The 14,634-nt window shown below is 51.0% G+C and overlaps 1 protein-coding gene across 1 annotated transcript in view; it reads left to right on the forward strand.

The window, feature by feature from the left end:
* Window positions 1-14,634, forward strand: part of LOC138487621 (potassium-transporting ATPase alpha chain 2-like) — a 148,026-nt gene that overhangs the window by 39,392 nt on the left and 94,000 nt on the right. The window contains exon 2 of the mRNA XM_069614104.1: window positions 14,103-14,261. Within this exon, the coding sequence (XP_069470205.1) occupies window positions 14,103-14,261 (159 nt within the window). The remainder of the gene's footprint in view (window positions 1-14,102; window positions 14,262-14,634) is intronic.

Raw genomic sequence — 14,634 nt, forward strand, 5'->3', positions numbered from 1 at the left:
AATTATTTGCCATAATTAGGAAGTTAACATCACCTGAATGTGTCTCATTCACGTTGTCTCCCTCTCTTACCCCGGCAAATGAGTTTAATACCTTTTTTATGAGAAAGTTAACTCTCTTTGTTTACATTTTGATTCACATATAGTAAATCCATAATGTTCTGGTCAGACTGCTGAACAACCTTCACCCCCTCATAGTCACATTTTTCCTTTTCACCTGTAAAATCAGATGATATTGAAACTGATTTGTAAACTCAAACCAAGGAATCACGGCTGCGACCCCATTCCAGCCCACCTGGTCGTGCAGCAAGCCTCGTCTCTCAAACTACTAGTGACAGATTTTGTGAATGTTGCATTACAACAGAAAAGCATACCTCAAGATCTTAAAATGGCCTATCTTACACCATTAGTGAAGAACACTACATTGGACCATCAAGTTCATTTAAACTATATTCCCATTGCCGGTTTACCCTGGCCTTCAAAGATTCTGGAAAAAGTTGTTACTACACAGCTGCAGAGCTATCTGGAAGACAAATCTATTCTTGATGACTCCCATTCTGGTTTCAGACCTGGTCATGGGCCCGAGACAGCTCTGCTAGCTGTGTGCGATGACACAGTCGATTTTGGCCAACTGTTGACTAGACTCTCTGAGGTTGCCCGGGTTTCTGAGGGCACGTTGAAGTGTTTAAGATCGGACTCAAGTAGTTAAACTTGGAATCTCTTGTTCTGATAATCTTGCTGTGTTATGTGGGGTGCGCTAGGGGTCCCCCCGGTCCCCGATATTGTTTAATGTCTACCTCAGGCCATTGATGGACATTTGCGCCAGGTCAGCATTGCACTTAAAATCTGCACAGGAAGCCACTGAACGCATTCTAGCCTGTGCTAACGCAATCCAATTGGATGCTTGATAATAGGCTCCAACTCAATCCATCGTATGACGTATTAAGAGACTTCCATGCTGCTACTTCCTACCTCGTCATGTTTGCTGCTGCAACCTACTTCTCATGTAAGGTAAAAACTTTAGGCTGTCCATGACAGGCATCTCTGGGCTGTAATGCTCATATTTCTGAAGTCGTTAGATTAATTTTCTATCAACTCAGCCTTTTAAAAGCTATTTTGCCATATGTCTCTGAAAGCAATCGAGCTGTGGTACTGAGAACAGTGGCAAATGCCAGACTTGATTATTGTGGCATTCTTCTTATAGGAGCAAAGGAGAGCCAGTTACATCGGCTCCAGGAGGCCCAGAATGCCGCCGTTAGACTGGTTTTCAATCTGTCAAAAAAGGTACCAATCTCGGGGCATCGGAGGAAGCTGCACTGGTGGCCTGAGCCGAAGCGGGTTGAATTTAGATTACGCTGCCTAATACACAAATGAAAACTCGGGAGGATAGCTCAGGGGCAACGTGCTCGCCTTGGAAGCAAGACGACACGGAGCAACACGGGCTCGAACCCCGGGTCTGCACTTAGGAACCTCTGGGTATTAAGCACGTTATAAATGACCTATCATATCATATCATATCATATCATATCATATCATAAACAAGGTGTGGCACCCACCGATACAGTCTCTAAAATCAGGCTTTATCAGCCATCTCGCTCGCTAATCTCGGCTGGAGAAAAGCTGTTGGTTGTATCCCCTTCTCGTTTTGTTTCCCGGGATGACCGTTGTGTTTCCATCAGGGGCCCTTGCCTCTGGAATGCACTACCAACCAAACTACACAATCTATCATCTATTGTCCTTTTTCAGTAACACATTCAATGACTCATAAATCAAATCATAACCAGGCTCTTGCCAAGCCATGTGTGACCAATGGTAAGCAACCTGACTGTATCAAGCCATGTGTGCCCAATGGTAAGCAGCCTGACTGTATCAAGCCATGTGTGCCCAATGGTAAGCAGCCTGACTGTATCAAGCCATGTGTGGCCAATGGTAAGCAGCCTGACTGTATCAAGCCATGTGTGGCCAATGGTAAGCAGCCTGACTGTATCAAGCCATGTGTGCCCAATGGTAAGCAACCTGACTGTATCAAGCCATGTGTGTCCAATGAAAAGCAGCCTGACTGTATCAAGCCATGTGTGCCCAATGGTAAGCAGCCTGACTGTATCAAGCCATGTGTGGCCAATGGTAAGCAGCCTGACTGTATCAAGCCATGTGTGCCCAATGGTAAGCAGCCTGACTGTATCAAGCCATGTGTGCCCAATGGTAAGCAGCCTGACTGTATCAAGCCATGTGTGACCAATGGTAAGCAGCCTGACTGTATCAAGCCATGTGTGCCCAATGGTAAGCAGCCTGACTGTATCAAGCCATGTGTGTCCAATGGTAAGCAGCCTGACTGTATCAAGCCATGTGTGTCCAATGGTAAGCAGCCTGACTGTATCAAGCCATGTGTGTCTCAAGCCATGTGTGCCCAATGGTAAGCAGCCTGACTGTATCAAGCCATGTGTGGCCAATGGTAAGCAGCCTGACTGTATCAAGCCGTGTGTGCCCAATGGTAAGCAGCCTGACTGTATCAAGCCATGTGTGCCCAATGGTAAGCAGCCTGACTGTATCAAGCCAGGTGTGGCCAATGGTAAGCAGCCTGACTGTATCAAGCCATGTGTGGCCAATGGTAAGCAGCCTGACTGTATCAAGCCATGTGTGGCCAATGGCAAGCAGCCTGACTGTATCAAACCATGTGTGCCCAATAGCAAGCAGCCTGACTGTATCAAGCCATGTGTGCCCAATAGTAAGCAGCCTCACCGTATCAAGCCATGTGTGCCCAATAGTAAGCAGCCCGACTGTATCAAGCCATGTGTGCCCAGTAGTAAGCAGCCTGACTGTATCAAGCCATGTGTGGCCAATAGTAAGCAGCCTGACTGTATCAAGCCATGTGTGCCCAATAGTAAACAGCCTGACTGTATCAAGCCATGTGTGCCCAGTAGTAAGCAGCCTGACTGTATCAAGCCATGTGTGCCCAAATGTAAGCAGCCTGACTTATCAAGCCATGTGTGCCCAATAGTAAGCAGCCTGACCGTATTAAGCCATGTGTGCCCAATAGTAAGCAGCCTTAATGGATCAAGCCATGCGTGCCCAATAGTAAGCAGCTTGACCGTATCAAGCCATGTGTGCCCAATAGTAAGCAACATGAACGGATCAAGCCATGTGTGCCCAATAGTAAGCAGCCTGACCGTATCAAGCCATGTGTGCCCAATAGTAAGCAACATGAACGGATCAAGCCATGTGTGCCCAATAGTAAGCAGCCTGACTGTATCAAGCCATGTGTGCCCAATAGTAAGCAACATGAACGGATCAAGCCATGTGTGCCCAATAGTAAGCAGCCTGACTGTATCAAGCCATGTGTGCCCAGTAGTAAGCAGCCTGACTGTATCAAGCCATGTGTGCCCAAAAGTAAGCAGCCTGACTGTATCAAGCCATGTGTGCCCAATAGTAAGCAGCCTCACCGTATCAAGCCATGTGTGCCCAATAGTAAGCAGCCTGACTGTATCAAGCCATGTGTGCCCAGTAGTAAGCAACATGAACGGATCAAGCCATGTGTGCCCAATAGTAAGCAGCCTGACTGTATCAAGCCATGTGTGTCCAATAGTAAGCAGCCTCACCGTATCAAGCCATGTGTGCCCAATATTAAGCAGCCTGACTGTATCAAGCCATGTGTGCCCAGTAGTAAGCAGCCTGACTGTACCAAGCCATGTGTGCCCAAAAGTAAGCAGCCTGACTGTACCAAGCCATGTGTTCCCAATAGTAAGCAGCCTGACTGTATCAAGCCATGTGTTCCCAATAGTAAGCAGCCTCTCCGTATCAAGCCATGTGTGCCAATAGTAAGCAGCCTGACTGTATCAAGCCATGTGTGCCCAGTAGTAAGCAGCCTGACTGTATCAAGCCATGTGTGGCCAATAGTAAGCAGCCTGACTGTATCAAGCCATGTGTGGCCAATAGTAAGCAGCCTGACTGTATCAAGCCATGTGTGCCCAATAGTAAGCAGCCTCAACGTATCAAGCCATGTGTGCCCAATAGTAAGGAGCCTGACTGTATCAAGCCATGTGTGCCCAGTAGTAAGCAGCCTGACTGTATCAAGCCATGTGTGCCCAAAAGTAAGCAGCCTGACTGTATCAAGCCATGTGTGCCCAATAGTAAGCAGCCTGACCGTATTAAGCCATGTGTGCCCAATAGTAAGCAGCCTTAATGGATCAAGCCATGTGTGCCCAATAGTAAGCAGCTTGACCGTATCAAGCCATGTGTGCCTACTAGTAAGCAGCTTGACCGTATCAAGCCATGTGTGCCCAATAGTAAGCAGCTTGAACATATCAAGCCATGTGTGCCCAACAGTAAGCAGCATGACTGTATCAAGCCATGTGTGCCCAATAGTAAGCAGCCTGACTGTATCAAGCCAAGTGTGCCCAATAGTAAGCAGCCTGAACGTATCAAGCCATGTGTGCCCAATGGTAAGCAGCCTGACCGTATCAAGCCATGTGTGCCCAATAGTAGGCAGCTTGTCTGTATCAAGCCATGTGTGCCCAATAGTAAGCAGCCTCGTCATATCAAGCCATGTGTGCCCAATAGTAAGCAGCCTGAACGTATCAAGTCATGTGTGCCCAATAGTAGGCAGCCTGACCCTATCAAGCCATGTGTGCCCAATAGTAAGAAGCCTGATAGGATTAAGCCATGTGTGCCCAATAGTAAGCAGCCTCATTGTATCAAGCCATGTGTGCCCAATAGTAAGCAGCCTCAACCTATCATGCCATGTGTGCCCAATAGTAAGCAGCCTGAACGGATTAAGCCATGTGTGCCCAATAGTAAGCAGCTTCTCTGTATCAAGCCATGTGTGCCCACTAGTAAGCAGCTTGACCGTATCAAGCCATAAGTGCCCAATAGTAAGCAACATGAACGGATCAAGCCATGTGTGCCCAATAGTTAGCAATGTGTGCCCAATAGTAAGCAGCCTGACCGTATCAAGCCATGTGTGCCCAATAGTAAGCAGCCTGAACGGATCAAGCCATGTGTGCCCAATAGTAAGCAGCCTGAACGGAACAAGCCATGTGTGCCCAATAATAAGCAGCCTGACCGTATCAAGCCATGTGTGACCAATAGTAAGCGGTTTGGCCGGATCAAGACATGTGTGCCCAATAGTAAGCAGCCTTAATGGATCAAGCCATGTGTGCCCAATAGTAAGCAGCCTGACCGTATCAAGCCATGTGTGCCCAATAGTAAGCAGCCTGACCCTATCAAGCCATGTGTGCCCAATAGTAAGCAGCCTGACCGTATCAAGCCATGTGTGGCCAATAGTAAGTAGCCTGAACGGATGTGTTCCTTAACTGGAAGCCAGTGGGAGACCCTTCTGGCCTCTGTAACATGGGCTTGTGGATGTAAACGGGCACCAACCTTCCGGCATTGGGAATCTGCCTGCGGCAAAGGAAGAGATAATGAGAGGAGTGCAATGCTGCCTGCACAGGCTGAGGAAGGATATCTTTAAGGAGGGAGGGAGGGTGGGATCTCCGGGATCCGGACAGACCTGCTGGCTGCTGGCAAGTAGCTTCAGGAATTCAGGTGGCGAAATGGCAATAGAACCCTGTGCCAGTCAACAGTGTAAGTATCTCCCATCTAAGAGCCTCATTGGCAGCGCCGGCCTCTCTTATCTGATGTGTTGGGCGTGCGGGGGTCAGGGGGGTAGGGGCGGTGGGGGGATCGGAGATTCTGTACTTTGAATAATTGCATGAGCTGCAGATGGTGTCATTGCTTGTGAATCTTTCTGAGGTTCTGCATTTAGGCAGCTGGAAGGAAGAGGATGCACGCGCCCTCTCCCACCGCGCCTGCTCGGGGAGCCCTGGAAAGACTCCCCAAAGCTGGCGTGGTGGGGGCTATGACTCCTTGGGGGCCGGTCGCCCGGCACGCCCTCCCCTAAGGCCGGCTCTAATGAGAACCGAAGTGCGGCGCCCATCTCAAAGGTGGCAGGCGGCTGAGGCTTGCGCGCGTGGGCACCTGCCAGGTCCGCCCTCCCCCACAATGCATTGCATGAGAACAAGCCCCAAACTGGGCCAGCCGGTCCAGGGCAGAGGGCGCATCTCGTGCACATTTCTCGCGGGTGACACGTGTGGGAGGGTTAGGGCGCAGTGTGAGCCCGCGAGCCCGCCCAGGCCACGATAGCCACTGCACTGTGTCTACCGGCCGGGAATGAAAACGTGCTAAGCAGGGCTCCCAGGCGCCTCTCCCTCCCCCACCGCGCCAAGTGCATTCTGGTAGATGCAGTCTTGCTTCACATCTCTTGAATACGTAGGCTGTTCCCAGGACATAGCCTGTCTGTCATCAGACAATGGATTCATGGCAGATCTGTGACACATCTGATTATTCCTGATGACGTGTCAGATGACGTCATGCCAACGAGCCAGTCGCCACTTCCTTTGACACAGTAATGGTAACTGGTGCTTAACTCCACTTTATTCAGTCCAGGATGAGCGAGACTACATGTCCCAGAATGCATGGATTGGCTCAATGAATGTTCTGATTACTTACCGGTAATCTTCATATAATGAAGTGGCTAATGGACACTACAGATGCCTTAGGCCCAGCCCCAGCTGGGCCAAAAGTAATCAGAAGACTGTCAGAGCGGCGGAAAGGGGCAATTCTAGCCAAGTACTCCAACACCGCCCGCCGCACATCAATGTTATGCCAAGCCACTTCCTCTGGCGTTTGCGGATTTTGAAAAAAGGCAGGGAGAACCAGATCCTGAGAGGTGTGAAAACGAGAAACAACTTTAGGGAGAAACTTCGGGTCACACCTCAGCACCACCGAGTCCGGCAGAACCCTCAGGAAAGGGGGGTGACAGAACAGAGCCCCAATCTCCCCAAGCCTACGGGCAGAAGTTATGGCAATCAGAAAAGCAGTCTTCAGCGTCAGATGTTTCATATCAATTTCGGAAATGGGCTCAAAGGGAGGCCCTTGAAGAAACTTTAAGACAAGAGGGAGATCCCAAGGAGGAAGCCCCTTATAAGTACAAGGACGGGAAGAAGAAAAACCCCTGAGCAACTTCCCCACCAACACCTCCCCTTCCAAGTGCCCATCAGAGTCCCCCAAAAGGAATTTTATGGAGGCCCACTGAGAGCGAAGCGTGGAAACCGCCAGGCCCTTGTCAAACCCCTCCCGGAGGAATTGAAGGATAGCGGGTAGGCCAGAACTCAGGGGGGGAATCCCAGACCACCCACACCAGTCCCGGAAATGGCTCCAATGTCTGCCGTAAGCCTTCAGAGTGGAGGGTCTAAGAGCATTCATTATGGAATCCACCACAGGACCAGAAAACCCCTGAGATATCAGCCTAGCCCGTGCAATATCCACACTGCCCATTGTATCTGGCGGACCCCCAACTGTAGCGCCCCCAGAAGGGGACAAGGCCACTTCGGAACCAGCCAAGGCTCCTGGCACCGAAGCTACAACAGAGAGGGGAACCAACTCCGGCGGGGCCAGTATGGAGCGAACAACAATACAGTCACCCTGGATATTCTGATGCGCTGAACCACCCGAGGCAGAAGAGGAATAGGTGGAAAAGCATAAAGGAGACCCTGAGGCCACTGCACAGAGAGGGCGTCCACCCCCCACGCACCCTCTGTCTGAAAACGAGAGCAGAAGAGGGGAACTTTTGCTGAGGCTGGAGACGCAAATAGGTCCAGAATAGGGGTCCCGAACCTGACACAGATCTCTGCAAAAACCTGGGTCGAGAGGACCAGTTCCACCGAGGAGGGAAACCGGCGGCTGAGTAGATCCGCCCGAACATTGTCCACCCCCCTGATATGTGAAGCCACCAGGGACACCATATATGATTCCCCCCAGGCCCCTATTTGAGCTGCCAGGGCATTCAAGGAGCGGCCGGAACCCCCTTGGCGGTTGACGTAAGCCAAAGCTGTCGTATTGTCCGTCCGGACCAAAACTGCCCGGCCCATCAGCAACCTCCTGAAGTACACCAGAGCCCGGAGAATGGCACACAACTCTTGCCAATTGGATGTCCGATGGCTCTCTTCCGGATCCCACAAACCCTGAGCAGAGAGGACTCCCAACGTAGCTCCCCAGCCCCTTCCACTGGCGTCGGTAGTAAGTGTGGTCACAGGAGGAATGATCAGGGACACCCCAGCCCGTAGTTTCGGAACCCTCAACCACCACTGCAGGGAGACCCGCAGCGCCAGAGACACCGGAATCAAAGCCTCGAAAGCTTGAGATGAAGGGAGCCAGTGGGAGAGAAGGTAGGACACCAGGGGGCGTAGATGAAGACGGGCAAAGGGAACTAGAAACACGCAAGAAGCCATGTGCCCCTGCAATTTCAGCAATAGGCGGGCCGGGACATACTGCCTCCCGAGAACCCTGCCCAGAACAGTCTGCAAGCGATGGACCCTCTCCAGGGACAGGAACACCTTCCCTATCCTGGTGCAAACCTGTGCACCAATGAAAACTAGATCCTGAGAAGCCTCCAGTTGGGACTTCTGCCAGTCCTGCAATGCCTGGCAGACCAATCGGAGATGAGAAATGACAGTCTGCCGGCAGGACGCTTTGACCAACCAATCGTCCAGGTAGGGAAATATCTGAATGCCCCGCAGATGTAAGTGCGCCACCAGGGAAGCCACCAGCTTGGTGAAAACTCTGGGGGCAGATCGCAGTCCGAACGGGAGCACCCTGAACTGAAAATGTCGGGATCCCACTGCAAAGCGGAAGAACTTCATGTGCCAGGGACGGAGAGCCACATGGTAATAAGCGTCCTGGAGATCCAGAGATGTCATCCAATCCCCCTTTAATAACATCGGAAGAATGTTCTGTAAAGTCTCCATCTTGAAGTGTTCCTTTTGGACAAAGCAGTTCAGGGCTTTGAGGTCCAGAATTAGACGGTACTTCCCCGAAGGTTTGGGGACCAGGAACACCCGTGAGTAGAACCCCTGACCCTGCACAGGGAGAGGAACGGGCATGATGGCCGCCTTCAACACTAATTCGGAGAGCGCTGCGTCCATGGCCAACCTCTTGAGCCGAGACCTGGGAACCACAGTCCGAACCATGCAATGCTGGACAGGAGGAGACAGGAAATGCACTCGATACCCCCATTGTACTGTGTCCGGAACCCATGAGTCGGAACACCACCTTTCCCATACTGGAAAAAACTGCCGGAGCCGCCCGCCCACCGGCAATTCCAAACCGTCAGGACTTAGGTGCGGCCCAGGACGTGAAGAGCGTGGAGGACCCAGACCCACCCTAGCTCTCTGAAAAGAATGTGATGAGGAGCCAGGAAAAGACCTGCTGGTCACTGGACCAGCCCCAGAGGAAGATTTCTTGGCCGTTGAAGGAGGCTTGCGTCGAAGTTTGTCAGCATGTTTGTCCGCCCTGAAAACTTTGTGCACCTTATCCTCAAGGCAATCACCAAAAAGCCTGGACCCAGTGAAAGGAAGTTTCAGGACAGCCGCCTTCTGAGACCCATCAGTCTTCCAGTCCCTCAGGTGCAAATGCCTCCGGGCAGATATACCAGCTCCCATGGCCATGGCTGAACCACACACCCCATCAAAAGCCAGATCGGCCAAAAACTCAACCTGTCTCTGCATGTCTGTAAGCAAAGGGGCACAATCAGAGCCTTCATTGACAGCCTTTTTCAACTCCCTGAAGCCATTCAACACTGTTTCAGCCATGTAGGAACCATAGACATTTGCTCGAAGGGCCAGATGCGCCCCTGCATGAACCTTCTTAAGGCCGGAATTAACTCGGCGGTCCACTGGATCCCGGACGGCCGCCTCCTCGGCCGACATAGAGGAGCGACCCACCAGGCTGGCGAGGATATCGTCGACCTCAACTGGATCAGAAAGCAAAGTCTCGCCCTTCAAAGGGTAAAGTTTGGACATGAAGCGGGGCATTGCAATCTTCTCCGGGTCATGCCATTCCTGGAGGATTTTTTCCCGGATATCGGACACCAATGGCAACCCCTTCCTAGGTGTATGCTTATACTGGCGAATAGAAGGGTTGGCCCCCTCCACCGGCACCAGGGGCTCTGAAAATCCCATGCAATCCCCAACTTGAGCCAGCACCTCCTCCACTCCCTCTCTGTCCAGATACTTCCCTTCAGCATCAGCCGAAGAGGATTAAGAAAAGGCTGATGACTCAGCGCCAGAAGAAGAGGAGGATGAGGAAGACAGACGCCTGCGCTTGTGTCCATGAGCACGTGTGTGACTCCCTCTACGATGCTTACGTAGCTTCTTCAACTCCTTTCTGGTCAGGGAAATACGCTTATCCTTCTTCTTTCTCTTTCTGTGTAACTCAGGAGAAGAGGAAGACGAAGAAGAAGAAGGCAGGACCAGATGCCTGCTCTTTGCAGAATGTTTTCCCATGTTGAGTAAGCTCAGAAACAGTGACCAAGGAAGCCTGCTTCACCAAAGACCCCTGTACACCGAACCAAGGCTCCACACACAAGCAACTGCCAACGTGCCTCTCCCACATTCAAATAGAGGCCAGAAAGAACAACAACCAATAGGAACAACATCAATTAATTCCTATGGCAACATGCCTGCAGCACCAGAGGAGGAGCCCACCCTCCTCCGAAGCACGTGGCTCAAACAAGAAAAAGGAGCCGCCAATCCGTGCACAGCCGCCCATGCAGCATGGCCATGCAACAGGAAAAACATGCCCCCCCTTCTCCTTACCTTAACCTGGGTCCGTTCTCCCAGAACCCGGGCCACTATGCCCTGCGCTGGCCAAAGCCCAGCAGAAACCAGGCAAGGCAGCCTGACTCAACCGGGTCCCAAGCCCCGCAGGGAACCCAGGAGTCTTGCCACACCTGAAGGAGCCGAAGGCCCCGCCACACAGCCCCACCAGGGGGCCAGCATTCGGAGCTCCCCAGCGGCCCGCGCCGGGAAGAAAAAACAAGCCCAACCTGCCGGAGGCAGGACAAATTAAACTAAGTGACGTGGGTGTGGGGGAGGAGTTATAGAAATAAGAAGAAATAGAAGAAGGTCCTGTGTCGGAGGCGGGTGCCTCATGAGGTAAGTACTGTGACGAGGAAGAGTGGACGTGGAGGTAACGCAGCTACTGTTCAAATTGTTTTCGGTCTGCTGAACCCTATTACCAAGAATAATGTCCTGATCACGTTTTCCATGCCCACGGCCCGCCCCCTCCAGAGTCCCCTCCCATCTCCTCTGCCCCCTGCACTCTACTTTTAACCGCCATGGGTGGGCCACCTCTGTGTAGCGCTCCGTTGCTTCCCAGCTGGGCTCACGCGTTAGTAATTACATACATGCTTACATGCACACACTGACATGCAAGAGGAGGGTGGGAGTTGCCAAGAAGGTGAAAGGAGGCAATGGGTGCTTACTGGGCGCAGTCCGGATAGGTGATGCGGTGTCAGGGCAGATTTCAATGTCTCTCTCGGGAGGGAGGGGGACAGGGACGGAAAGACGCCTCCCAACAGCTCATTTGAATCCGGAAGGGGTGGGGCTGGACTCTATAACTATGTTTCTAAATCACCGGTGTAAATGCCATTGGGATAATTAGCTGCACTGCCTGCACATATAGAAGCGATTGATACATGCACACACGTGATGAGGTAACACACTGTAGACTGCAAAGAAAAGGCAGGCAGGGTCATGGGCAAGCAAAGCCACGGACAGGCAAAGCGACAGGCAGCAAAGGCAGGGACAGGCAAAGTCACACACAACAAAGCGATGGTCAGGCAAAGCCACAGACAGGCAATGCCACAAACAAGCCAAGTCACAGACAGGAAAAGTCACAGGCAGGCTAAGTCACAGGTAGTTAAAGTCACAGACAGGCAAAGTCACAGAAGCAAAGTCTCAGACAGGCACAGTCACAGGCAGATAAAGTCACATAGAGCATACTGATGGATAGGCAAAGCTACAGACAGGCAATGCCACAGGCAGGCTAAGTCACAGCAAAGCCACAGGCAAGCAAAGTCACATACAGGCAAAGTCACATACAGGAAAAGTCACAGGCAGGCAAAGTCACAGGCAGGCAAAGTCACAGGCAGATAAAGGCACACAGAGCATAGTAATAGACAGGCAAAGCCACAGACAGGCAATGCCACAGGCAGGCAAAGTCACAGGCAAAGCCACAGGCAAGCAAAGTCACAGACAGGCAAAGTCACATGCAGGAAAAGTCACAGGCAGGAAAAGCCACAAACAAGCAAAGTCACACACAAGCAAAGTCAGAGACATGCAAAGTCACAGACAGATAGCGCCACATAGAGCACAGTGATGGATAGGAAAAGTCACAGACAGGCAACATACCAGGCAGGCAAAGTCACACAAATCAAAGTGATGGACAGGCAAAGCCACTGACAGGCAAAGCCACAAGCAGGTAAAGTCACGGACAGCAACGTGATAGACCGGCAAAGTCACATACAGGCAAAGCCACAGACAGGTAAAGTCATGTGCAGCCAAAGTCATACACAAAAGTGAGAGACAGGCAAAGTCACAGACAGGCAAAGTGACAGACAGGCAATGCCACAGGCAGGTAAAGTCACGTACAGCATAGTGATGGACAGGCAAAGTCGCAGACAGGCAAAGCAATGGGCAAGCAAAGTCACAGAGAGGTAAAGTCACAGACGGGCAAAGCCACAGGCAGATAAATTCCCGTACAACAAAGTGGTGGACAGGCAAAGTAACAGACAGGCAAAGCCACAGGCAAGCAAAATCACAGGAAGCCAAAGTAACACACATCAGAGTGGTGGACAGGCAAAGTCACAGGTAGGCAAAACTGCAAACTAGCTAAGTCACAGACAGTCACACCCATAGGCAGATAAAGAGATATACAGAAAGAGACAGAGGCAAAGTCACAGATAGGCAAAGCCACAGGCAAGCAAAGGTACAGTCAGCCAAAGTCACACATAGCAAGGTGATGGGCAGGCAAAGTCACCGACAGGCAAAGCTACAAGCACGCAAAGTCACACAGAGCAAAGCAATGGGCAGGCAAAGTCACATATAGGCCAAGTCACAGGCAGCTAAAGTCACACACAGCAAGGTGATGGACTATCAAAGTCACAAACAGGCAAAGTTACAAACGAGCAAAGTCACATAGAGCAAAACAATGGACAGCCAAAGTCACAGTCAGGCAAAGTCACAGACGGGCAAATACACAGACTGGCAAAGTCCCATAGAGCACAGTGATGGACAGGCAAAGTAACAGACAGGCAAAGTAACAGACAGGCAAAGCCACAAACTGGCAAAGTCACAGACAGCAAGGTGATGAACAGGTAAAGTGACAGGATGGGCAGAGTCACGAACAGGCAAAGGGATTTTGATGAAGTCTGGGGCTGGTAGTAGCAAACAGCTGCATCCATTGGTTGCCCAGTAAACTGTAGACATTGAATGTGTTGTGTGGGCTTTTTAGCGCCCTCGTATGTCTACTCGTTGCTTTTCAGACACCTTCAGTGGAGCCGGGGTTCCATACATTTGGCTCCAGTCCTTGGGCATTTTCTCATGGATCATCAACGCTCAAGATATTGCATTCAATGGTTCAGCTCTTAATGGCGGATATGTCTATCATTTGGTGACCCCTTCTAAGCCTTCAAAGTCTCCAAGATGGTGTCCCCAGATCCCATCTCAGGGGGGTGGGGTGCTTTCTGAGATGGCATGTGAGCCCCAGAGTAGTCTTTATGGCAGTCTCCTGGTTAAGTGCTTTAATGTCAGGCCCTTCATAAAGTGCTTGAACCCCTAAATTCCATACCCTGTACACCCCCTAAAGCATTACAAGTAGCACCATATGCACTTCTTACGACAAGGACCACTTGGTGAGGTTGTCTTTATGCAAGCATATCTTCTGCTATGAGGTACTGACCACCCCACCCCCCGTAGCCTCAGCTGCATGTAACACTTTTGTTCTCCCGCAGCGTGGGCACAGGGCATGGCGCCTAGAAGCCATGTGATATGGTAGGCTATGAGAATGGCGCTATATACCTGGTTATTGTGTATCGGCTGGCCTTGGATCCCAGCTCCTAGAAGATATGGGCTATGAAGTGTTTATGAATGAGCTTTGCAGCCCCCAAACCCCCACCCCTACGATCGCTCTAATGGCTCACACGTGGTGTCTCTAGGCCGTCTTTCCATGTAAAGCAAGATGGCTGACATGCATGTGTGCTTCTCTTTCAGAAAACGCCTGACATCTACTCTGTGGAGATCCATGGGGCGAAGGACGTTGAGCACCCCAACAAGGGACCTGACAAAGACACATTAAAAGACCCGAAGAAGAAGTTTCACAAAAAGAAAAAAGGCAAGGACGTGAATGAGCTGAAGCAAGAACTTGAACTGGTGAGTGGCGCGCCGCGCCAGCTAGTGCGCAACAACTGCCCCATGCCATTGCCATGTCCACTGCTTCAAGCAAACTAATCTCATTCTGGTGTCCATGCATTGGTGAATGTTAATAAGTCTATTGCAATACAATAACATTAAAGTAAACATTCTAAGTTATGATTCGCTACTGCACCTGTGCCTGCCCCTAAAGTGACCCCCCTCCCACCCCTCAGCACGAGCCTGGTTTGCCAAAGACAACAGAGGACTCAGCTCGAGGGACCTCTAATAAAGTTAAAGAAACACCAAAACAGTGCTTATTCCACACGAGGCACCCAAAGTGTATTGTATTTCTTGGGGGCATAACTGTCTGTTGCAAATAATAATTGCCCCC

This window comes from Ambystoma mexicanum, chromosome 9 (genome assembly GCF_040938575.1).
Source record: "Ambystoma mexicanum isolate Mex_15411 chromosome 9, UKY_AmexF1_1, whole genome shotgun sequence".
Classification (NCBI taxonomy): Eukaryota; Metazoa; Chordata; class Amphibia; order Caudata; family Ambystomatidae; genus Ambystoma; species Ambystoma mexicanum.